The 25,089-nt window shown below is 43.6% G+C and overlaps 1 protein-coding gene across 1 annotated transcript; it reads right to left on the reverse strand.

The window, feature by feature from the left end:
- Positions 1-8,085: 8,085 nt before the first annotated feature.
- LOC138667447 (aquaporin-8-like) lies at positions 8,086-19,525 on the reverse strand. The gene is made up of 6 exons (XM_069755650.1): positions 19,475-19,525; positions 13,315-13,604; positions 11,894-12,020; positions 11,592-11,803; positions 11,327-11,461; positions 8,086-9,042 (listed from the first exon to the last, which is right to left on the reverse strand). The coding sequence occupies exons 2-6, from the start codon at positions 13,584-13,586 to the stop codon at positions 9,000-9,002; spliced, it is 789 nt and encodes a 262-aa protein (XP_069611751.1). The 5' UTR covers positions 13,587-13,604; positions 19,475-19,525; the 3' UTR covers positions 8,086-8,999.
- Between the last annotated feature and the right edge of the window lie 5,564 nt (positions 19,526-25,089).

Consider the following 25,089-nt stretch of genomic DNA (forward strand, 5'->3'; position numbering starts at 1 on the left):
ACACACGCGACTCTGCTCCATACACCTCGTACACACACAGCTCCGCTCCGTACACCTTGTACACACGGCTCCGATCCGTACACCTCGTACACATGCGGTTCCACTCCGTACACCTCATACACATGCGGCTCCGCTCCGTACACCTCATACACATGCGGCTCCGCTCCGTACACCTCATACACATGCAGCTGCGTTCTGTACACGTCGTACACATGTGGCTCCGATCTGTACACCTCGTACATGGCTCTGCTCCGTACACCTCGTACACACACAGCTCTGCTCCGTACACCTCATACACACGTAGATAATCTACACGGCTCTTTTACATCCACACTGTAAACCTCTCCTGACCCCACACATAAACTTACCCTCATCCAGCACCATGACAACCAGCACAGCAGATGCCTGCATACACGGAGGCCCCTGATCATGTGACCCCTGACTTCTCCCCTCCTGTAACCTCATCACAGGTCCTGTGCGCACAGAGCAGCCATCCGGATGTTGTACAAAGAAAAGCTGCAGAGGAAGTTTCCCATTGTCTCTTAACAACCAGTCGGTGAATGAATAATGGATCACAGTGCAGTGCGGGAAAATTAAGATCCCGGCCGTGACAGCAGGGCAGACTCTCAAAATCGGGACTGCTCCGCTGGTTCCGGGATGGTTGGAAGGTCTGCTGCAGGGCCGCATCTTGGTCTACTTTCTGTAGACACTACAAGCTAGATGTGATGTCAGGCAAGCAGTAAGCTTACCGATGGAAGGGCCTGCAGGCAATGGCCCCGCCCTAAAATGCCATTTATTTGGTATTTCTCCAGTCGTGCTGTCATGACAGGGGAAAATGTCCTGGTGAAAATAGGAATTAGTCCTACCGGTAATTGTATTTCCAGGAGTCCATCATGACAGCACCATTACATTCCCTCCCCTTGAAGTCTGAAGCTGATGTGAGGTTAACATTTGTATGTAAGAATTCAATAAAATAAAGTTGCATCCATCCTGGCGTGGTTATTGGTAAAATACACAGGGAGGGGGGGGGGGGGTGAGGTGTAGGGGGGCTTTTAACCTCTTGTGTGTTTCCTGTCCCTAGAGGATGAGTAGGACTACCTCATGTTGTGCTGTCATGATAGACTCCTGGAAATACAATTACCGGTAGCACTAATTCCTATTTTTTTCCAAGGGTCATCATTTTTTTTTATTTTTCTATCATTTTTTGCATATTGGAATGACGCCATTCATTTTACCATATAAAATACTGAAAAACAAGGAAAAAAATTCCAAGAGCGGTGAAATGGGAAAAAAAATCTCAGTCCGCCATTGTTTTTTGGGGGGAGGGTTTATATTTATGGCTTTCATTGTGCGGTAAAAGTGACCTGATAACGTGATTTGCCAGGTCAGTATGACTACAACATAGAAACATTTTTTATTTATATTTTAGCTGTTAAAAAAAATTCTGAACTTTATAAAAAAAGATTTCTCTGACAACAAATGTGTTTTTTTTTTTAAATTGGGGAGTGATTTATAATTTCATTTCTTTTATATATTTTGAAAAACTTTTTTTTTTTTGTAATTGCTTTTCATTCATTTCTTCAGTGGGACTTGAAGCTGCCATCGTTTGAGCCCTTGTACTATGCACCGCATTGTTATACGACTGCAGTGTTTGGTTGAATTAACCTCTCTGAAATTAAGGAAATTAACGTAATGTAAAAAGATGTCGGCGGCGGGCACCATTAGTAAGCCATTGACAGCCTGTGATCTCCTGACTAAACGGGTTAAATGCCAGTGTCAATGCTCGACTGCAGCATCTAAATGGTTAAACAGCAGAGAGCGAAGCTAGCTCTGATCATGGCCACTGCTGGCTGGATAACACAGCTGAGATGTGACCATCTCCAGAAGTGCACCTGCCCCCATGGGAGCCAGTGCCAGCGAGCAAGGTGTGTTACTTGTTATCAGGGCAGAGGTACAGTAACTTCTCTGGGTGTGACGGACACCGGATCTCCCACCATACTCCTACGCTTCTCTGCCCCAAATGATGCAACTCTGAAGCAAGAGGAGTTAGAGAATGATAAAAATGGTCATTCGGCGAGGTAGGGTGTGAAATGGGACTACAATAATCAGCTTTAGGGTATGTGCACACGTTGCGGATTCTCTGCGGATCCGCAGCGTTTTTTGAGGTGCAGAAACGCTGCAGATGCGCAATTGATTTACAGTTCAATGTAAATCAATGAGGAGAAAAAAATGCTGTGCACACTTTGCGGAAAATCCGCTGCGGAAACGCTGCGGTTTAAAAGAAGTAGCATGTCACTTCTTTTTTGTGAATCTGCAGCGTTTTTGTACCCATTCCATTATAGAAAACCGCAGGGGTTAAAACCGCGGAACCACAGTTGCGTTTTCTGCCAGGAGAGGCAGAATCCGCACCAGAAATTCCTAAGCCTAATCCGCAACGTGTGCACATAGCCTTAATAGAGCCTAGAGGTGATGACTTGTGCACCAGCCATACACTGCACATCAACTGCAAAGTCAGTAATAATCACACATTCTCACTGACCTCACTCCTGAAATACTCTGTGCTGTATGAAGCCCTGTGCCATTCATCAGTCTGCTAACATCCACAAGAGTAGCTTGTTTTTCTTGAAATACTCTGTGCTGCTGGGTAACCTGCTCCTTCCTCTTTATGTAATTCTGTCTGTGATCTTGTATAAGTTCAGCTTACTTTTCTACATAAATACTCCATGGTGTGTGAACCCCCCTGCATTTTTTTATCTGTCATCTTGAAACCATGGCCTCCTCTATGATCAGGGTGTTCTTATCCTGAAACACTCTGTGCTGCTGAAGACCCTGCTTCTTACACTATGTAATGTTCAGTCCGAGACTTCCCACAAGAACAGCAACTCATCTGCTGAATCACTCTGTGTTGCTGAGAATCCTGCCTTTTCCATTATGTAATTCATGGCCCCTCCATAAGACACTTCTCTCTTAAAACAAGAAGAAGCTCACAGCAGCACAGAGTGTTTTAAAACCCCTTAATGACAGCCAATACGTCTTTTAACTGACCTGAGATATAAGAGAATTACATCCCCATGCAGGTGACAATCCAGCAGCTGTCGGCTGTACACTATAGCGGACAACTTGCTGCATCAGCCACGATCAGTGTTTGCACCGTCCAAATCTGTTTAACCCCTTAAGGTATGTGTCCACTTTCAGGATTGCATCAGGATTTGGTCAAGATTTTATGCAGGTAAAATCCTGATGAAATCTGCACCTGAGGTCACTGGCAGGTCACCTGCGCTGTCCTTGCGTTGTTTCTGCAATGTAAGGACATGCTGCGTTCTGAAAAGACGCGCCGCATGTCCGTTTCCTTGGGTCTGCCGCATGCATCTTTTAACGAATAGAGGAGACGGGATTTCATGAAATCCCCTCCACTATGCTGTAACATCTGGATGCTGCATGTTTGACGCTGCGGCTCTACACAGCGTTAAACACGCAGTGTCCTGAACGTGGAAACCTACCCTAAGATGCTGCTGTCAATAGTGACTACATCATATAAATGGTTAACAGAGTGAGGGGCTTCCTCTTTATCCCAATTGGTGCCCTCAGGTCATGATTTTGTGGTCCTGATGTTTGGCATGGTAATTCACGACCAAATAGCGGCCTTAGGGCTCCTTTCCACTTGCGAGGAAAACGGACGAGTGCAATCCGATAAAAAATCGGATTGCACTCAGACCAATGTTATTCAATAGGTGTCTTTTCATTTGTGATTTTTTTCTCAGCTGAAATCGGACTGAGAAAAAATTGCAGCATGCTGCGTATTGCTGCTATTCTCGGACGAGTCTCGCCAATGCAAGTCAATGGTGCGAGAAAAAAAACGCACAGCACTCGCACCATGCCAGTGCTGTCTGATTTTTACGCACCGGTGTCCTTTGAAAAGCCTGCAATTCAGCGCGGTGTACAGTAAAGTCACACTGACAGGTTAGAATAGAATAGATATATACACATAGAATAGGTATATATACATATATATACATGTCAGGGAGACACCTATATATATATATATATATATATATATATATATATATTTAATGCAGCGCTAGATAGCAGAAAAGCCGGTAATTCAATTGCCGGCTTTTGCTATCTCCTTCACAAACCCGACAGGATATGAGACATGGTTTACATACAATAAACCATCTCATATCCATTCTTTTATTACATATTCCTCTTTAGTAATGTAAGAACTGTCTTTCAGTCACATTTGGTGTTTATAGCTATTAAATTAAAGGGTTAAATCGCGGGGAAAAATTGGCGTGGGCTCCCGCACAATTTTCTCCGCCAGAGTGGTAAAGCCAGTGACTAAGGGCAGATATTAATAGCCTGGAGAGGGTCCATGGTTATTGCCCCCCTGGTTAAAAACGTCTGCCCCCAGCCACCCCAGAAAAGGCAGATCTGGAAGATGCGCCTATTCTGGCACTTGGCCACTCTCTTCCCATTCCCGTGTAGCGGTGGGATATGGGGTAATGAAGAGTTAATGTCACCTTGCTATTGTAAGGTGACATTAAGCCAGGTTAATAATGGAGAAACGTCAATTATGACATCTATCCATTATTAATCCAATAGTACAAAATGGTTAATAAAACACACACATTATTACAAAGTATTTTAATTAAATAAATAGGGTGTTTTAATATTTTATTATACTCGTAATCCACCTGAAAACCCTCGTTCTGTAAAAAAGGAAAAATAAAAAAAATCAACAATATCCCATACCTTCCGTCGCTCAGTCACGTCTCACGATGTAAATCCATCTGAAGGGGTTAAATCATTTTACACCCATGAACTCTGCTAATGCAGCTGTGCTCCTGGCTGTAAAATTCTATGAATGAATGGAATGCAGGGGAATGACCTGTTACCTTGAGTCGCGGTGATGCGCCCTCTGCTGGATGTCCTCATATGAACTCGAGCCTGGGAACTTTTCAGAATATTTTCCCAACATTACATTACATTCATTCCCCGGGTTTTTACAGGCAGGGGCGGCTGCATTAGCAGGCTTCTGCTTGTAAAATTAGTTAACCCTTTCAGATGGATTTACAGCGTGGGGCGAATGTAATTCGGATGTCATACGGATGTTGCGATCAAAAAATCGCATGACACTCGCATGACAATCGCATGATTTTCCTCCGTTTTTTCGGTCCGTAAATCGGACCGTTTTTTATCTCTCAAGTGGAAAGGAGGCCTTAGAGTCTGATGGCTGTAGTAATCTGTTCAGAAGTTAGAAGCATTTACTGTAGATGGTAAAAATACACATTTTCTTTTCTGCTGTGCCACTTTGCATTCATTCCTGAGAAACACCTGAATGGTTAATAAACTACCTGACTGCAGTTTTCAATATGTCAGGGGGCGCTGTTATTAAAATGTTTTTCCCAATATATAGGACCCCTACAGTCACTTCAAACATGGATAAGTCCCTTAAAAAATAAATTTTGTAAATTTCCTTGAAAAATGAAAAATTACTGCTACATTTTTAAACTTCCTAAAATGCTAACAGAATAAAATTACATTTTACAAATGGTGCTGATGTAAAGCAGACATGTGGGAAATGTTATTTATTAATGTTTTGCTGTGGTATGACTATCTGGAATAAAGGGATAATCATTCAAAGTTTGAAAATTGCAAATTTTTTAACATTTTTCTCAAATTTCTGATATTTTTTATAAATAAAAACAAAACATATCGACCTATATTTACCATTATCACAAAGTATAATGTGTCACGAAAAAACAGTCTCAAAATCACTGGGATTTGTTGAAGCGTTGCAGAGTTATTACCACATAAAGTGACACTGGTCAGATTTTAAAAATTTGGCTCCGTCACTATGGGGTTAAGAGAGGAGTATGCTGCTCATGTGGGAGGCCCAGTCTAAAAATGACATAGTAGAAGAAGCGGGGCTCTCAGCAGCACAGAGTGTTTCAGGAGAGGAGTGTGCTGCTCATATGGGAGACTGAGTGTAAAAATGACATAGTAGAAGAAGCGGGGCTCTCAGCAGCACAGAGTGTTTCAGGAGAGGAGTATGCTGCTCATATGGGAGACTGAGTGTAAAAATGACATAGTAGAAGAAGCGGGGCTCTCAGCAGCACAGAGTGTTTCAGGAGAGGAGTGTGCTATTCATGTAGCAGGCAAAGTGTAAAAATGACATAGTAGAAGAAGCGGGGCTCTCAGCAGCACAGAGTGTTTCAGGAGAAAAGTGTGCTGCTCTTGTGGGTGGTGACAGACTGACATAGTGGAAGCAGCAGGATCCTCAGCAGTAAGGTTATGTGCCCACTTTGTAGAATAGAAGCAGAATTTTCTGCTTCAATTCTGCATACCCTTGGCAGGAAAAACGCATGTGGATTTAGACGCTTTTTTTACTCGCTTTTAACACGTAATTGACGCATCTTACATGCGTTTTTCAAGCGTTTTTCTAATGCATGTCTATGGGTGCGTAATTACCGCTATTCCGGAAAAATGATGAACATGCTGCGTTTTTTACGGCTATGTGTTTCCGCCGCGGAAAAAAATGCAGCATGGGCACAACAATTGCGAAATGCATTAGGAATTAATGGGATGCTGTTTGTAAGCGTTTTTTAAGCGTTTCCACCATGGAAAATCGAGGCAAAAACGCTTAAAAAAACACAGCATGTGCACATAACCTAACAGTCTGGGGTCTCCCATAAGATTAGTACCTCTGTCTCCTAAGCACTCTGTGCTGCTGAGGACCCTGCTGAGAGAGGTGGGGTCTTCTCCCACCATGTAACTTTCAGTCTGTCACCTCTCACCTCCCACTCCTGAAATGCTCTGTGCTGCTGAGGACACATCCTTTATGCAACTTTCAGTCTGACTACCCCACGATCATCGTCACACACTTCTTCCACTAAGTGACACTTGTACTGTGACCTCCCCCTTAGGTCAGCACATATTTTTCCTGAAATACTCAGTGCTGCTGGTTGATCCAGCTGTTTTCCCTCTTTGTGGAAACATATTAACCGTTCGTGTACAAAACCGACAGTGAGCGGACTGCACAAGGACTGGTGTGAGTCAGTGTGACATTTTTCCACCCAGCCTGATGGACTTTGTGTATAAAATCGCAGCGTGCAGCACTTTTTGGGATGAGAAATGGCTGATTTTTCATACGATTGTCTGAACCCAGCCTAAAGCCACCTGCCCATTTTTCACTGCTGATGTACAGAATGTGATTTGCGGACCGGCCATGGGTCTACTTACCTGAAATTGACTGCCTCATCTTTTTAAAGATCAGCGCAGTTCTCTCCTGAAACACTCTGTGCTGCAGGGTGAACCAAATTGGGAATGTGCATGTGACTTGAGGAAAACCTAACACAGGTTAGCCATGAAAGGAGCATCTCATCAATGAGTGGTGATCAATGAGTGGAACAGGCTGCCACGAGAGGTGGTGAGTTCTCCTTCAATGGAAGTCTTCAGACTGAGGCTGGACAGACATCTGTCTGGGATGATTTAGTAAATCCTGCTTTGAGCAGGGGGGTTGGACCAGATGACCCAGGAGGTGCCTTCCATCTCTATTTATGAGATATCTGGGCTTCTTTACCCACTACTAATGTTTTCCTGACATCCTCTGCGCTGCTGTTCATTTAATGTTTTGCGCCCATCAGTCCATTTTGCTGCAGAGCCCGGTACGATTAAGATCCTCTGATACGAACCCGCGCTCACGGTGGTCGGGTAACCTGAGTGTGTTTTGAATTTTTGTGGTTTCCTCCCACACAAACATAAGAAGAGCAAGCAGATGTCTGTGCAGAACACAACCCGCACCCTGAATACGCCATATTGTGCCAAACCATAACCATACCCAACATGTAAAAATGGAGTCTCCAATTGATGACCTCCATACATGCCCCCATCCGCCTGAGATCCAGAATCTAGAATGATCATTTCCCAAAAGATTGTCTAGATTGGATGCAAATGTAACAAACCCTCAGCTGTGAGAAGTGTTAGGCAAATTAGAAAAAAGGCAAACTTGGAGCAAGAAAGTAAAAAAATACCAAAAGTAAAAAAAATGAAAAAATTATTTTAAAAAAACAACACGCAAATGATGGGGGGGGACAAGGTTTATTAAAACGTTTATAAGTGAAGTTTGTTGTACTGGGGTGTGAAAATCCAGCAGTTGAGGACTTGATGTAATAAGATAAGCTGCCACTAGGGGGAGCAAATTGCATAGAGAATTTCACTGACTTATTTATAATCAGTCAAATTGTTTTTATCCAGAATTATGAGGATTAACTTTTTTTTTTTTTTGGAAACCCACATTTTTAACATTTTGCTGTTTCTTAGCTCATGTTTTTGCTCAATTATTATTTTTTTCAAAATCTTCGACCACTTTTCTCAATTGGTGTAATAAAAGAGTTTGCCAGCAGGTGGCAGTGTTGTATGTGAAATCTTTATTTGGCCATGGCCAACTTGCAGTAAGTTCTGAAAGTAGCGATGGTGCATGTGGCAAGACTTTTTCTTTTTGTCCACTGACAGAACAAGAATGATGTTTCTTATTCTTATTGTTTATATACAGTGAAACTCTGAAAAAAAAATATATTTTTTAATTTTTTGCCTCATATAGTCATCACTTCTCGCATTCCTATATTTTATTATTATTATAGCGCCATTTATTCCATGTCGCTTTACATGTAAGGAGGGGTATACATAATAAAAACAAGTAAAATAATCTCAAACAATACAAGTCACAACTGGTACAAGAGGAGAGAGGACCCTGCCCGCGAGGGCTCACAATCTACAAATATGTTACTTTCATATTATTCAAATGTAAAAAAAAGAGATATGGGACATTTGTCATGTGACAACAGTAATAGAAATGAGCATCCAATATATTGTAATAATGGGTCGTAGGATGTGATTGGTTGCTTTGCTATGAATTCCTGTTGTACCCATCTGCTTTCTTTGATTTTTTGCCGGCTGGGAGATTGAGATGATTGCTGCCAGTTGTTTCGTTTTCTTCGTCATTTCAAGAGTAATCGATGGGACTTTCCTGCAAGAAGAAGCCTATAATAGACAAATGGAGACATCTCTCATTATTTAGTGGTATTGTTTGCAGCAGCTCTCTATTTTATCTAGAAGAGAGGGGGTCCTGTACGGACAGGGGTTGGCACACCTGGGCTAGTCGTGACATAGAAGTAAGCTTGTGATTGCTTGGAGACAAAATTAATGAACCTGTTTGTTGTGATCAACATTAGTAAAAGCCATAAGGGAGAGAGGGAAGCTGCAGATCTGCACTTGATCAAATTTAGAGGAGATCTCCATTGAGGGCATATAGGCAAAGAGTGTCCTTTCAGGGCCAGCCACAGCGTAGAGGTGTCCATGTGATTTCTTGGAGCCAAAATTAAAGCACCAGCTTGTTGTATTCAACCTCAACCCTTTCACGCAGCAGCTCATTTTCGTTTTTGCGTTTCTGTTTTTTGCTCCCCTGCTTCCCAGAGCCATAACTTATTTATTTTTCTGTCAATATGGCAATGTGAGGGCTTGTTTTTGCAGCACGAGTTGTACTTTTGAACAATTGGTTTTACCATATTGTGTACTGGAAACCAGGAAAAAAATCCAAGTTCAGTGAAATTGCAAAAAGTGCTATTCTACAACTGCTTTTCACCATGTTCACCAAATGCTAAAACTGGCCTGCCATTATGATTCTCCAGGTCATTTCGAGTTCATAGATACCAAACTTGTATAGGTTCTTTTCAATTAAAGTGGTGAAAAAAAAAATTTTGTTGTGTCGTTTTCCGAGACCTGTAGCTTCTCCATTTTTCATGATCTCCTCCAAAGGAAACTAGAAGCTGCAATCATCCTTTCGCTTGTGCTACATACAGCAGGGCTGCAGCCCTGCTCTAAGAAGCAGAAATGCTCACTTGCTATGAAAAATGCTCATAGCTTTTATAGCACTGACAACCACAGGGGTCTGCTGCAGACCCCGGGTTGTCAAGTCAGGCCATCGGCGACCCGGGCGCTGATGGGCGGGATTAGTGTCACGCTTCCAGCGCAATCAAATCACATTAAGTGCCGCTGCCAGAGATTGTCAGCAGCATTTAGCAGGTTAACAGCCATGGGTGGATGGCGATTCCACCCGCGGCTGTTAGGGGCAGATGTCAGCTGTTCAAATCAGCTGACATGTGCGGGGAAAGATGTGGGCACTGCACCGGAGCCCACATCAAAGGGAGGGACACGACATGCGCTGTACATGTACGGCGCATGTCGTAAAGGGGTTAGAAAAAGCAATAACAGGAAGGGCGAGAGGGAAGATGCAGATCTGTACTTTATTTAATAGAGAGGAGAAACATAGTTTGATTATATGGATAAGGGGTGTCCTCCATGACATTGAGGTGACCATGTGATCGTTGGAGACAAAATTGATGCAGCAGCTTGTTGTGATCGACCTTAGAAAAAAACAACAAAGGGGAGAGAGGGAAGCTGCAGATCTGCACTTTATGTAATAAAGAGGAGATTCCTTGTCGGGGCATATTTACTAGCCATGGTGTAAAGGTGATCAATGACCATGTGATTGCTCGGAGACATGATTAATGACAAGTTTGTTGTGCTCAACCTTAGCGAAAACAATATCTACGAGGAAGAAAGCGATGCTGCAGAAATGCACTTTCTCTAATAGAGAGGTGATACCTAGTTTGGTTATATAGATAAGAGGTGTCCCAAAAGGGTGTAAAGGTGAACATGTGAGTGGAGAAAATATTAATGTAATAGTCTGTTATGACCGATATTACCAAAAACAAGAAAGGGGACAGAGAATGGGAAGCTGCAGATCTCCATTTTATGCAGTAGAGTGGGGACACCGTGGGGACATGTGGATGGCAATGTGTCATCAAGGTTAACCATTGCATAGAGATAACTTTGGAGGCAAAATCAATTTGCCGGACTGTTGTCACCAACATTACCAAAAAAAATACAAATAAAGTGAAGGGTGAGAGAGAAGCTGCAGATTACTACAGTGTGTTATCTAATTTTACCTAGTACCATGGGGGTCCTGAATGGAAACACATGGACAAGAGGTATCCGCTCGGGTCAAGGCATGGCATAGAAATGGCTACGTGATTATTTAGGGATAAAATGAATGCATCTGTAGGTTTAGGGAAAGAAGGAAGTTGCAGATGATACAAAAAATAGATACCGTAGATCCATAGAGAGGTTCCTACCCTCCCTATCACTTTAGTTTTTTTGTCCTAACCCACATAAGCTGATTAGACAATCTCCTAAAGGGACAGAACCATCCCTGCAGTCCCTGACCAAGCTGTGACTGCACCAATAACCAAAGGAAACATCTTACCTGTATATGAGAGACACTATGACTGCCCCAGAGACAGGGCCCACCCAGTACACCCAGTGGTAATCCCAGTAACCAGCTACAACTGCTGGGCCCAAAGCCCGTGATGGGTTCAAGCAGGAACCTGATATGGAGCCTCTGTAAGACACGAGGAAAGGGTCACAGACACCACATTAGATCCTATTGAAGTCCATACTCATCATAAATGCTGTCTAATCCATCATTACTCACAAAATGGAGCATGAAAGTAACAAATCGGGACCCTCACCCAGTCAAAATTCCAGTTACAACAGTGAATCCAATAGAATAAGGTGCCAGAGGGGTCCGGCTACGCTCTCCCACCGCGCCCATCACTACAGCAAAAACCAGGAAAAAGCTGAAGACTATCTCCACTCCCACTGCTTTGCCCAGTGATGCCTCGCTGTCCAACATGCAGACCGCCCCTGTGCGATTTAGATATGATGATTCATCTGCCAATCCCTGGAAGAAGTATGGAAACAATCAGCAAAAAAACAGTAATGAAAGAGGGTAAAACAAAAACATCACAAGAAGCAAAAAACATGTCTGTACCTTGGCCAACAAAGCTCCCAGCATTCCTCCGGCTAGTTGGCACACCCAGTAGGGTACTAGCAAAATGGGAGTCAGTCCTCCAGAAACTACTACACCTAGAGTGACGGCCGGATTGAAGTGTCCGCCACTATAAAAAAACAAAACAGAAAATAGAAAATATAAGAATTATCTATTAACTATAGAGCACCAATATACATATACCAACACGACTTTATACAAATGCTGCCCTACTCCTCCTACCTAGACTATTTATACATCTCGTTGGTATTTATGATATTCGGATGTGTCCTTACTTACGATTTCTTTTGTCTCGAGTGGCCTGGGGCGTAACGATTGTGGCTGCATAATGTGCAACCGAGCTGACGCCAGCATCTATTTCGGCTGCATGTGTGTGAGAGGACACACATTGAAATTTATTGCGGCGCAGAGACCCGCCGGCACCCTACACTGCAATATAAGCCATTGGCCAATCAGAGTTTGGCAGCTGATTGTGTCGTGCCAGTCATAGGGGGTGACACATGGCCATGATGTCATGCGCCACCCATGGCTGGCACAGCGAAGTCAGCTGCCGGTCTCTGCGCTGGCTATGAAAGAGGATTCTGCATATTGGGGGTGGAGAAAGCTAAGAATTGTTTGTGGGATTTTTAAGTGTGCTGGCAAAGAGCAGCAGAGCGTGGGACATTGTACTAGGAAGGGGCCCAGGATAGGGGATCATTAAACCAGGAAGGGGTCTAGGATGAAAGACATTATTACTGTAAGGAGCCCAGGATGTGAGATATTATACCAGAAAGGGGCCAAGGATGGAGGACATCATACCAGGAAGGGGCAAGATTGGGGATATTTTACCAGTAAGGGGCCCAGAATGCATGACATGATTGCAGGAAGATGCCTAGAATGGGGGACATTATACCAGGAAGGAGCCTAGGATGGGGGACATTATTTTTGGAAAAGGCCCAGGATGTGGGAAACTATATCAAGAAGGGGCCCAGGATGGAGGACAATGTTGCAAGAAGATACTTAGCATGGTGGACCTTATACCAAGAAGGGGCTCAGGAAGGAGGATATTATCACAGGAAGAGGCCCAGGATGGAAGACATCATTCAAAAAGGGACCTAGGATGTGCAACATTACTACAGGAAGGCTAGAGCTCTACAAGGATCCATAATGTGACTAACATGCATGTGGGGGCCCAGATCCAAATTTTGCACTGGGGCCTATCGGACTTTAGCTATGCCACTGTGAGTGGCACAAGATGACCTGCTTTGAAAAAAACTTCAGTTAGGCGTTCTTTATGCTATATGTCTCTAAAACGGTTAGACACAGAGATATCTCCTCCTTTCCATCTTACTATTGCGTCATTGGTAGATTTTAAAGATTTGTTACTTATTTCTTGGCTTGCCATATGGTACTGCGAAACTTGCCTTATGTTGCCAAGAACAGAGATGACAATAGCTAACGCAAGACCATGGGCAAGAGCCGGTAGCAGCGGTCCAGCCCCTGTAGGATTGACCAGCACTGAGAGACATCCGATGGAAATGAAGAGAACACATCCTAGAAGCTCCACTATACATGGCTGGACAAACTTTTCGAAGACGTTGAGTTCATCTTTCTCTTTATCCTTCTCTGTCAAAGCCTCTCTCGATGTAGAGGCCATGTTCTGCAGCTCTGTCTCAAGAGTATAAGATTTAGCCATAACAGCACCTTACATCAGCTGTTGAGAAATTAGATGAAAAATAGATCAAGAAGGTGATCACAAAAGTTTGTCTTCTTCCTCCACCCAACTTTTGAACAAGTACAAAGCCCTCCTATACACATTAAAGGGACTCTGTCACCTGAATTTGGAGGGAACAATCTTCAGCCATAGGGGCGGGGTTTTCGATTCACCCTTTCCTTACCACAGAGAATGAACTTCAATCCAATATTGCAGCCAGCATGCAGCATGCAGCCGGCGGGTAAGGAAAGGGTGAATCAAACACCCGAAAACCCCGCCCCTATGGCTGAAGATTGTTCCCTCCAAATTCAGGTGACAGAGTCCCTTTAAACTAATGAGAGTCCTGGAAAATGTATTGATGTCCGATTTTGGACTGCTGATCTGATTGTTCAGCTGGAGATATGCCTCTGCTGACATCAGCTCTTTCACAGAGAACGCAGGAGCACTCAGCCAAATCTTTAGCTATATCATATATACACTGCTCAAAAAAATGAAGGAAACACTAAAATACCACATTCTGGATATCACTGAATGAAATATTCCAGCCAGTTGCAAATCTTTATCTATTACATAGTGGAATGCATTGAGACAAAAAAAAAACACAAAAATAATCAACGTAGAAAACTGAATTTCCCATGGAGGTCTGGATTTGGAATGATACTCAAAATCAAAGTGGAAAATCAAAATGCAGGCTGATCCAACTTCAGTGGACATGCCACAAGACAAGGAAATGATGCTCAGTAGTGTCTGTTGCCTCCATGTGCCTGTATGACCTCCCTACAACGCCTGGGCATACTTCTGATGAGGCAGCGGATGTTCTTCTGAGGGATCTCCTCCCAGACCTGGGTTAAATCATCCTCCAACTCAGTGGTCCCCAACTCCAGGCCTCGAGGGCCGCCAACAGTGCAGGTTTTCAGGATTTCCTTAGTATTGCACAGGGGTTGGAATCATCACCTGTGCAGATGATCACATTACCACCGATGCAATACAAAAGAAATCCTGAAAACCTGCACTGTTGGCGGCCCTTGAGGTCTGGAGTTGGGGACCCCTGCTCCAACTCCTGGACAGTCTGTGGTGCAACGTGACGTTGCTGGATGGAACAAGACATGGAAGTCTTCTAGAATGTACAGTGAGTCCGCAAGGACTGGGTCCTCTCCCCTCTGTACCAGTCTGTCATTGTAAATTTGTTTACTGTAAACGATATCTATATCTCTATACGTAACCCCTTTTCTCATGTACAGCACCATGGAATTAATGGTGCTATATAAATAAATAATAATAAGTCCCAGATGTACTGGATTGGATTCAGGTCTGGGGAATGGGCAGGCCAGTCCATAGCTTCAATGCCTTCATCGTGCAGGAACTGCTGATAGACTGCAGCCACATGAGGTCTGGCATTGTCCTGCATAAGGACGAACCCAGGGCCAAGTGCACCTGCATAAGGTCTCACAATGGGTCTGAGGATCTCATCTCGGTACCTAATGGCAGTCAGGGTACATCTGGCGAGCACATGGAGGGCTGTGCGGCCCTCCAAAGAAATGCCTCCCCACACCATTACTGACCCACTGTCAAACCAGTCATGCTAGAGGATGTTGCAAGCAGCAGAATGTTCTCCATGGTGTCTCCAGACATGTCTGTCACATGTGCTCAGTGTGAAAATGCTCTCATCTGTGAAGAGAACAGGGCACCAATGTCGAACCGGCCAACCTTGGTGTTCTCTGGCAAATGCCAATCGCCCTGCATTGGGTTGGGCTGTAAACACACCCATGTCAGGCCCTCATACCACCCTCAAAGAGTCTGTTTCTGACAGTTTGAGCAACACATGAATATTAGTGGCCTGCTGGATGTCATTTAGCAGGGCTCTGGCACTGTTCCTCCTTGCACAAAAGAGGAGGTAGTGATCCTGCTACTGGGTTATTGCCCTCCTACAGCCTCCTCCACATCTCCTGGTGTACTGTCCTGTCTCCTATTATCTGCTCCATGCTCTGGACACTACGCTGACAGACACAGCTATCCTTCTTGCCACGTCTCGCATAGATGTGCCATCCTAAATTAACTGCACTACCTGTGGGTTATACGATAAACATCACCTTATGCTACTGTACCTCTAGGGGTGAGAGCAATGACTAAATGTGAAAGTGACCAAAACAACAGCCAAAAAGGATGATAACAGAGAAGTGGTCTGTGGTCACCCCTGCAGAACCACTCCTTTATAGGGGTTGTCTTGCTAATTGCCTATCATTTCTACCTGTTCTCTGTTCCATTTGCACAACAGCAGGAGAAATAAATTTGCAATCACTGTTGCTTCATAACTGGTCAGGTTGTTTTTTAAAAAATGTGATTGACTTGGAATTACATTGTGTTGCTTAAGTGTTCCCTTTATTTTTTGAGCAGTGCTTATACCTGGTCATATCAACCAGATTCGAAGTTCTAGGCCAAATCTTGTGTAACAAATATAATGAAAAAAGGACTTTCATGGTACAAACACAATGAGTTCAAGTATATCAGAAAATTTGTCAATGCAATAACCATATCGGCAGTCATGGTCTTTAATCATGATTACTTCATACAAAAAGTTAGACAAATTTCGGGTTCTTGCAGTCAAAATTGTTGGGATGTCAGCTATTACTTCATATTCAGTACGTGCTCGGCTTGTGTTTTCAATGGGAAGAGGAGAAGAAGCCATATCCCGACCCTTCCCATGGTGATTATTATCTCCAGCAAGAACAAGGAAACAGACAGGGTGAAATTCAACATACCCAATTCTTTTTTTCACCCAACAACTACTACTGGGAGAGAGTTGAGACACCTCTATACACATTAGTAGGCGAGATTGACTGAGTGACCCAAAAGAAGAAATTTGGGCAAGTAGCTACTAAAACAACTCAATTCTTAGCTATAAATTGGAATCATCCCTGGAAAATGATAGAGGTTCCCAATCTTTTTACCATGGTAAATTCTTTGTCTTCTCATGGAACCTGTCATCTTAAGTCAAGCAGACTAGGTCTTCAAGGGTGGGCAAAGCATTCAATAATTACCATTGTGGAATTTTCAGTAATCAACCCTTGTCTTCTCAATAACCCTTGAAGAAGTTCTAGGAAACTTCAAGTTTCTAAAAACCAAAACCCTAGTTGGGTAACATTGATGGATGGAAAAAAGTTTCCCTAGAGGGGAAATCGACTGCTAAACAAAGGTAGGACTTCAAATAAAAGCTTCTGAAATGACCATGTTCCCGGGTACAGGGATGAATTGAAATAGCCAAAATTAGGGAATCTTCCAGGAAAAAAAAGATGCAACAGGATTGTAACTCTACAGAGCTTTGGAATCTCTTGCCCCTCTCACACATACCAAAGCTCGCAAAATCAACAGACAGCCCTGGCACACCAGCCTGACCAAAGAACTGAGGTGAGCTTCCAGGGCTGCTGAGCTCAGATGGGAAATATCCCACTCCAATGAGCACTTCATCGCATTCAAACAGTCCCTCACTACTTTCAAGACCACACTCGCCACAGCGAAACAAACCTACTTCTCATCTCTTATATCCTCCCTGTCTCACAACCCTAAGTCTAGGTTCACACTTGCGTTGTGCAGTCCGTTCAACAAATCCGTTAAACGGACTGCACTAACGCAAGTGCCGACTTTGGCTCTGCGCTAGCGCAGATGGAGCATCTGCTAGCTCCATCTGCGCTAGCAGTGCGCTACTGGTGACGGACCCGGAAACGCTGCAGCCCGCATCACTCAATGACGGCACATCGCTAGCGCACGCCCATTGTGGGTGTGCGCTAGCGATGCGTTCGCCATTGCAAGTAATGGTGGCGTTAACGGACTACGTTACACCGTGTTATGCCGCGGTGTAACGTAGTCCGTTAAACGGGTTCACACAACGCAGTGTGAACCCAGCCTAAACAGTTATTCAACACCTTCAATTATCCTCCGTCCCCCAGCACCTCCTCCCTCCCCACTCATCTCAGAACATCAGAGATAGTTTTAGTGGACAACCCCCAGAGCCCTTCCTCCCAATAGCCCAGCCCTCTACCTCCAAAACCAACTTCTCCACCAGTACAGAAGATCGACTCTCCACTCTACTCTCAAGATCGCATCTCACCACATGTGCACTTCACCCGATCCCATCTCACTTCATCCCAAACCTCGCCACAGTCATCATCCCAACCCTAACCGATCTGTTCAACCTATCACTAACAACTGGTGTTTTCCCCTCAAGCTTTAAACATGCCTCAATCACACCTATCCTCAAAAAGCCCTCTCTTGACCCATCCTCTGTATCTAGCTATCGCCCTATATCACTTCTCCCCTATGCCTCAAAACTACTGGAACAACACGTCCATCTTGAACTGGTCTCCTATCTCTCTTCCTGCTCCCTCTTCGACCGCTTATAATCTGGCTTCCGGTCACACCACTCCACTGAAACTGCCCTAACTAAGGTCACCAATGACCTATTAACCGCCAAGAGCAAGCAACACTACTCTGTCCTCCTCATGGACCTGTCCTTTGACACGGTGGACCATTCCCTATTACTACATTCCCTCTCATCCCTTGGCATCACAGACTTGGCCCTATCCTGGATTTCGTCATACCTAACAGACCGGATATTCAGTGTCTCCCACTCGCATACCACCTCTTCACCTCGCCCCCTATCTGTCGGAGTCCCGCAAGGTTCAGTTATAGGGCCCCTGCTCTTCTCTATTTACACCTTTGGCCTGGGACAGCTCATAGAATCTCACGGTTTTCAGTATCATCTCTATGCTGGCGACACGCAGATCTACATCTCTGGACCAGATATTACCAGATATTACCTACTAACCAGAATCCCTCAATGTCTGTCTGCTATTTCATCCTTCTCCTCTGCTAGATTTCTAAAACTTAACATGAACAATACAGAATTCATCATCTTTCCACCATCTCACGTTACCCCCCCCCCCCCCCAACAAACCTATCCATTACAGTAAACGGCTGCCTACTCTCCCCAGTCCCACAAGCTCGCTGTCTCGGGGTAATCCTTGACACTGATCTCTCCTTTAAACCACATATCCAAGCCCTTTCCACTTCTTGCCACCTTCAACTCAAAAATATTTCACGGATCTATACATTCCTAAACCAAGAATCTGCAAAAACCCTAGTTCATGCCCTCATCATCTCCCGCCTTGACTACTGTAACCTCCTACTTTGTGGCCTCCCCTCTAACACTCTCACACCCCTCCAATCTATTCTAAACTCTGCTGCCCGACTAATCCACCTGTCCCCCCGCTATTCCCTGGCCTCTCCCCTCTGTCAATCCCTTCACTGGCTCCCCATTGCCCAGAGACTGCAGTACAAAACCCTAACCATGACGTACAAAGCCATCCACAACCTGTCTCCTCCACACATCTGTGTCTTCCGGTACTTTCCTGCACGCAACCTCCGATCCTCACAAGATCTTCTTCTCTACTCCCCTCTTATCTCCTCTTCCCACAATTGCATAAAAGATTTCTCTCGCGCATCACCCCTACTCTGGAACTCTCTACCACAACATATCAGACTCTCACCTACCATCGAAACCTTCAAAAAGAACCTGAAGACCCACCTCTTCCGACAAGCCTACAACCTTCAGTAACCACCAATCGACCAAACCGCTGCATGACCAGTTCTATCCTCGCCTACTGTATCCTCACCCATCCCTTGTAGCTTGTGAGCCCTCGCAGGCAGGGTCCTCTCTCCTCCTGTACCAGTTGTGACCTGTATTGTTTAAGATTATTGTACTTGTTTTTATTATGTATACCCCTCCTCACATGTAAAGCGCCATGGAATAAATGGCGCTATAATAATAAATAATAATAGTAATAATAAAAAATATACAGCGATGATTAATTTACCTGTGTAATCTGCAGCGACTCCTTTGCTCTATTGTGACAGCTCTGACTGTTGTCGATTCTGGATTTTGAGTTTGATTTTCCAAAGTTCAACACCAAGTTAAAGGACAATGACCTCAAAAGCATCCAGACTTGAAAAAGACCTCAGAAAAATAATTCATTATTTGTTTTCCACTTTGACATCAGTTGAGAAACGTAAGATGGCACTGGTTGGTGAACCCTGTATATCGGCAGCAATATTATTTAGTATTTATTTATGCACTTCCACCTCTGCAGTCAAGTATGGAAAATGATAGTAGTTATGTTCTTGTACATAGTGGCAGTATTATAGTAGCTATATTTTTGTACATAGGGGGCAGTATTATAGTAGTTATGTTCTTGTACATAGTGGCAGTATTATAGTAGTTATATTCTTGCACATAGGGGCAGTATTATAGTAGTTATATTTTTGTATATAGGAGCAGTATTATAGCAGTTATATTCGTGTATATAGGGGCAGTATTATAGTAGTTATATTCTTGTACATAGGGGCAGTATTATAGTAGTTATATTTTTGTACATAGGGACAGTATTATAGTAGTTAGATTCTTATACATATGTATTTTATACTTTGACAATGAAAATGTTGATTTTAAATGTTTATTTTTTAACATACAAGTGTCCACATTATTTTGATTATATGAAAATAGCTACCAATGAAAGTCTTGGAGAAGACTATTTAACCTATGATTTTGCCCTAAATTTAGATAATGACTAAGACCCAAGGTCGAAACGCGTTGATCGTTTCCAGGCTCTGAGCCAGTGTGTATACAGTGCTTGACACCGTATGTATAGATTATTTTAACTAATGTTCATTAAAAATTAATTCTTACCTTCACCACTCACAGGACACAGCTGTTTTTTTTCGATTCATTACAGTTGCTTCGCCCTGGTCCGTGCAAGGTGTCGGTGAATAGGCAGGAGGTCAAGCCACAAGGAAATGGTGAGCTGACTCTTTTTTTTTATGATTTCAGTATTATAGGAGTTATATACTTGTACATAGAAGCAGCATTATAGTAGTTATATTCTTGTATATAGGGGGCAGTATTATATTAGTTATATTCTTGTACACAGGGGCAGTATTACAGTATACTCTTGTACATGGGATCAGTATTATAGTAGTTATATTCTTGTACATGGGAGAAGTATTATAGTAGTTATATTCTTGTACATAGGGGCAGTATTATAGTAGTTATATTCTTGTATATAGGGGGCAGTATTATATTAGTTATATTCTTGTACACAGGGGCAGTATTACAGTATACTCTTGTACATGGGAGCAGTATTATAGTAGTTATATTCTGGTGCATGGGGCAGTATTACAGTAGTTATATTCTTGTACATAAGGGGCAGTATTATAGTAGTTATATTCTTGTACATATAAGCAGTGTTATAGTAGTTATATTCTTGTACATACAGGGCAGTATTATAGTAGTTATATTCTTCTACATAGGGGTAGTATTATAGTAGGTATATTCTTGTACATAGGGGACAGTATTATAGTTGCTATATTCTTCTACATAGAGGCAGTATTATAGTAGTTATATTCTTGTACGTACAGGGCAGTATTATAGTAGTTATATTCTTGTACAGGGAAGTATTATAGTAGTTATTATTATTATTTATATAGCACCATTGATTCCATGGTGCTGTACATGAGAGGGGGTTACATACAAATTACAGATATCACTTACAGTAAGCAAACTAACAATTACAGACTGATACAGAGGGGCGAGGACCCTGCCCTTGCTGGCTTACATTCTACAGGATGGTGGGGAAGGAGATGTAGCGCCCCCAAGGGCTAGGGGGTACTCGGTACCTGGTCCTTTGGTTCTCAATGGGGATGTCACGAGGGCTGACCCGGTCCGTGGCCCTCGGGAGGTTCGTTGTAAAAGGGGGAAAGGTCTTTAACCCCTTAGTGACCGAGCCAATTTGGTACTTAATGACCGAGCCAATTTTTACAATTCTAACCACTGTCACATTATGAGGTTATAACTCTGGAACGCTTTAACGGATCCCACTGATTCTGAGATTGTTTTTTCGCGACATATTGTACTTCATGTTAGTGGTAACATTTCTTCGATATTACTTGTGATTATTTATGAAAAAAAAACGGAAATATGGCAAAAAATTTTTACATTTTGCAATTTTCAAACTTTGTATTATTATGCCCTCAAATCAGAGAGATATGTCACAAAAAAATAGTTAATAAATGACATTTCCCACATGTCTACTTTACATCAGCACAATTTTGGAACCAAATTTTTTTTTTTGTTAGGGAGTTATAAGGGTTAAAAGTTGACCAGCAATTTCTCATTTTTACACCATTTTTTTTAGGGACCACATCACATTTGAAGTCATTTTGAGGGGTCTATATGATAGAAAATAACCAAGTGTGACACCATTCTAAAAACTGCACACCTCAAGGTTCTCAAAACCACATTCAAGAAGTTTATTAACCCTTTACGTGCTTCACAGGAACTGAAACAATGTGGAAGGAAAAAATGAACATTTAACTTTTTTTTGCAAACATTTTACTTCAGAACCATTTTTTTTATTTTCACAAGTGTAAAAACAGAAATTAAACCATAAATTTTGTTGTACAATTTCTCCTGAATACGCAGATACCACATATGTGGGGGTAAACCACTGTTTCTGCGCACCGCAGAGCTTGGAAGTGAAGGAGCGCCGTTTGACTTTTTCAATGCAGGATTGGCTGGAATTGAGATCAGACGTCATGTCGCATTTGGAGAGCTCCTGATGTGCCTAAACAGTGGAAACCTCCCACAAGTGACCCCATTTTGGAAACTAGACCCCCATGGAACTTATCTAGATGTGTGGTGAGAACTTTGAATGCCCAAGTGCTTCACAGAAGTTTATAATGCAGAGTCGTGAAAATAAAAAATATATTTGTTTTCCACAAAAAAAGATTTTTCAGCCCCCAAGTTTTTATTTTCACAAGGGTAACAAGAGAAATTGGACCCCAAATTTTCCAAGTTGTCCTGAGTATGCTGGTACTCCATATGTGGGGGTAAACCACTGTTTGAGCGCACGGCAGAGCTCGGAAGGAAGGAGCGCCGTTTTGGAATGCAGACTTTGATAGAATGGTTTGTGGGCGTTTTCTTGCGTTTGCAGAGCCCCTGATGTACCTAAACAGTAGAAACCCCCCACAAGTGACCCAATTTTGGAAACTAGACCCCCATGGAACTTATCTAGATGTGTGGTGAGAACTTTGAATGCCCAAGTGCTTCACAGAAGTTTATAATGCAGAGTCGTGAAAATAAAAAATATTTTTTTTCCACAAAAAAGATATTGTAGCTTCCAAGTTTTTATTTTCACAAGGGTAACAGGAGAAATTGGACCGAAAAGTTGTTGTCCAATTTATCCTGAGTACGCTGATGCCCCATATGTGGGGGTAAACCACTGTTTGGGCGCATGGCAGAGCTCGGAAGGGAAGGAGCGCCGTTTTGGAATGCAAACTTTGATAGAATGGTCTGTGGGTGTTATGTTGCGTTTGCAGAGCCCCTGATGTACCTAAACAGTAGTAACCCCCCACAAGTGACCCCATTTTGGAAACTAGACCCCCCCAAGGAACTTATCTAGATGTGTGGTGAGAACTTTGAATGCCCAAGTGCTTCACAGAAGTTTATAATGCAGAGTCGTGAAAACAAAAAAATATTTTTTTTTCCACAAAAAAATTTTTGTAGCCCCCAAGTTTTTATTTTCACAAGGGTAACAGGAGAAATTGGACACCAAAAGTTGTTGTCCAATTTATCCCGAGTACGCTGATGCCCCATAGGTGGGGGTAAACCACTGTTTGGGTGCATGGCAGAGCTCAGAAGGGAGTGAGCATCATTTGACTTTTTGAGCGCAAAATTGGCTGTCGTGTTTGGAGACCCCCTGATGTATCTAAACAGTGGAAACCCCCCAATTCTAACTCCAACCCTAACCCCAACACACCCCTAACCCTAATCCCAACCCGATCCATAATCCTAATCACAACCCTAATGATAATCACAACCCTAACCGCAAAACAACCCTAATGTCAACCCTAACCATAACCCTAATCAAAACCCCAAATCCAACACACCCCTAATCCTAATCTCAACCCTAACCTCAAACCTAACACTAATCCCAATACACCCCTACTCCCAACCCTAACCTTAACCCTAATCCCAAACCTAACCCTTATCCCAAGCGTAACCCTAATGCCAACCCTAACCCTAATACCAACCCTAATCCAAACCCTAACCCTAATCCCAACTCTAACCCTAACTTTAGCCGCAAACCTAGCCCTAACTTTAGCCCCAACCCTAACCCTAGGCCTAACTTTAGCCCCAACCCTAACCCTAGCCATAAGGCTACTTTCACACTTGTGTCGTGTGGCATCCGTCGCAATCCGTCGTTTTGGACAAAAAACGGATCCGGCAAATGTGCCCGCAGAATGCGTTTTTTGCCCATAGACTTGTATTGCCGACGGATCGCGATGGATGGCCACACGTCGCGTCCGTCGTGCACTGGATCAGTTGTGTTTTGGCGGACCGTCGGCACAAAAAAACGTTCAATGTAACGTTTTTTTGTACGTCGCGTCCGCCATTTCCGACCGCGCATGTGTGGCCGTAACTCCGCTCCCTCCTCCCCAGGACATAGACTGGGCAGCGGATGCGTTGAAAAACTGCATCCGCTGCCCACGTTGTGCACAATTTTTACAACGTGTGTGGGTACGTCGGGCCAACGCATTGCAACGGCCCCGTACCGACGCAAGTGTGAAAGAAGCCTAACCCTAAATTTAGCCCCATCCCTAACCCTATATTTAGCTCCAATCCTAACCCTATATTTAGCCCCAACCCTAAATTTAGCCCCAACCCTAACCCTAACCCTAAATTTAGCCCCAACCCTAACCCTAAATTTAGCCCCAACCCTAAATTTAGCCCCAACTACTCCACCTGCTGGCCGGCAGAATATGGCGGGCGCACTGCTCATGCGCCCGCCATTTTCTTTCCGGATGAAGAAGCTGGCGGCCAGGAGAAGAAGCAGGAGGACCCAGGGACACCGGTAAGTATAGCAGGGTCCCCGAATCCCCCCTATTTCTCTGTCCTCTGATGTGCGATCACATCAGAGGACAGAGAATGAAAGATCGCTTTTTTTTTTTTTTTTGCGATCGCCGGTAAACAGTTAATTACAGTTAATTACCGGTAAAAACCAACCCCGATCATGTTCTTCTACCCCCGGCAGCCGAGACCCCAAAGATTTTCCGGGTGCCGGCCGGCGGGCGCACTGCGCATGCGCCCGCCATTTTTGTAGCCAGAACAAGATGGCGACCCCCATCGGGAGCCACGAGGAGCACCGGGGGAGACAGGTGAGTATCGAGGGGCTATTGGGGACCCCATTTCTCTGTCCTCTGATGTGCGATCACATCGGAGGACAGAGAAATTAAATGGGAAATTGCGTTTTGTTTTTTTGCGATCGCCGGTAAACGGTTAATTACCAGCGATCGCAACCCGGGGGTCGGTAAAAAAACCCCGAATCATGTTCTCTGGAATCTCGGCTACCCCTGGCAACCGAGACCCCAGAGAAAA

Source organism: Ranitomeya imitator, chromosome 2, assembly GCF_032444005.1.
Source record: "Ranitomeya imitator isolate aRanImi1 chromosome 2, aRanImi1.pri, whole genome shotgun sequence".
Taxonomy (NCBI): domain Eukaryota; kingdom Metazoa; phylum Chordata; class Amphibia; order Anura; family Dendrobatidae; genus Ranitomeya; species Ranitomeya imitator.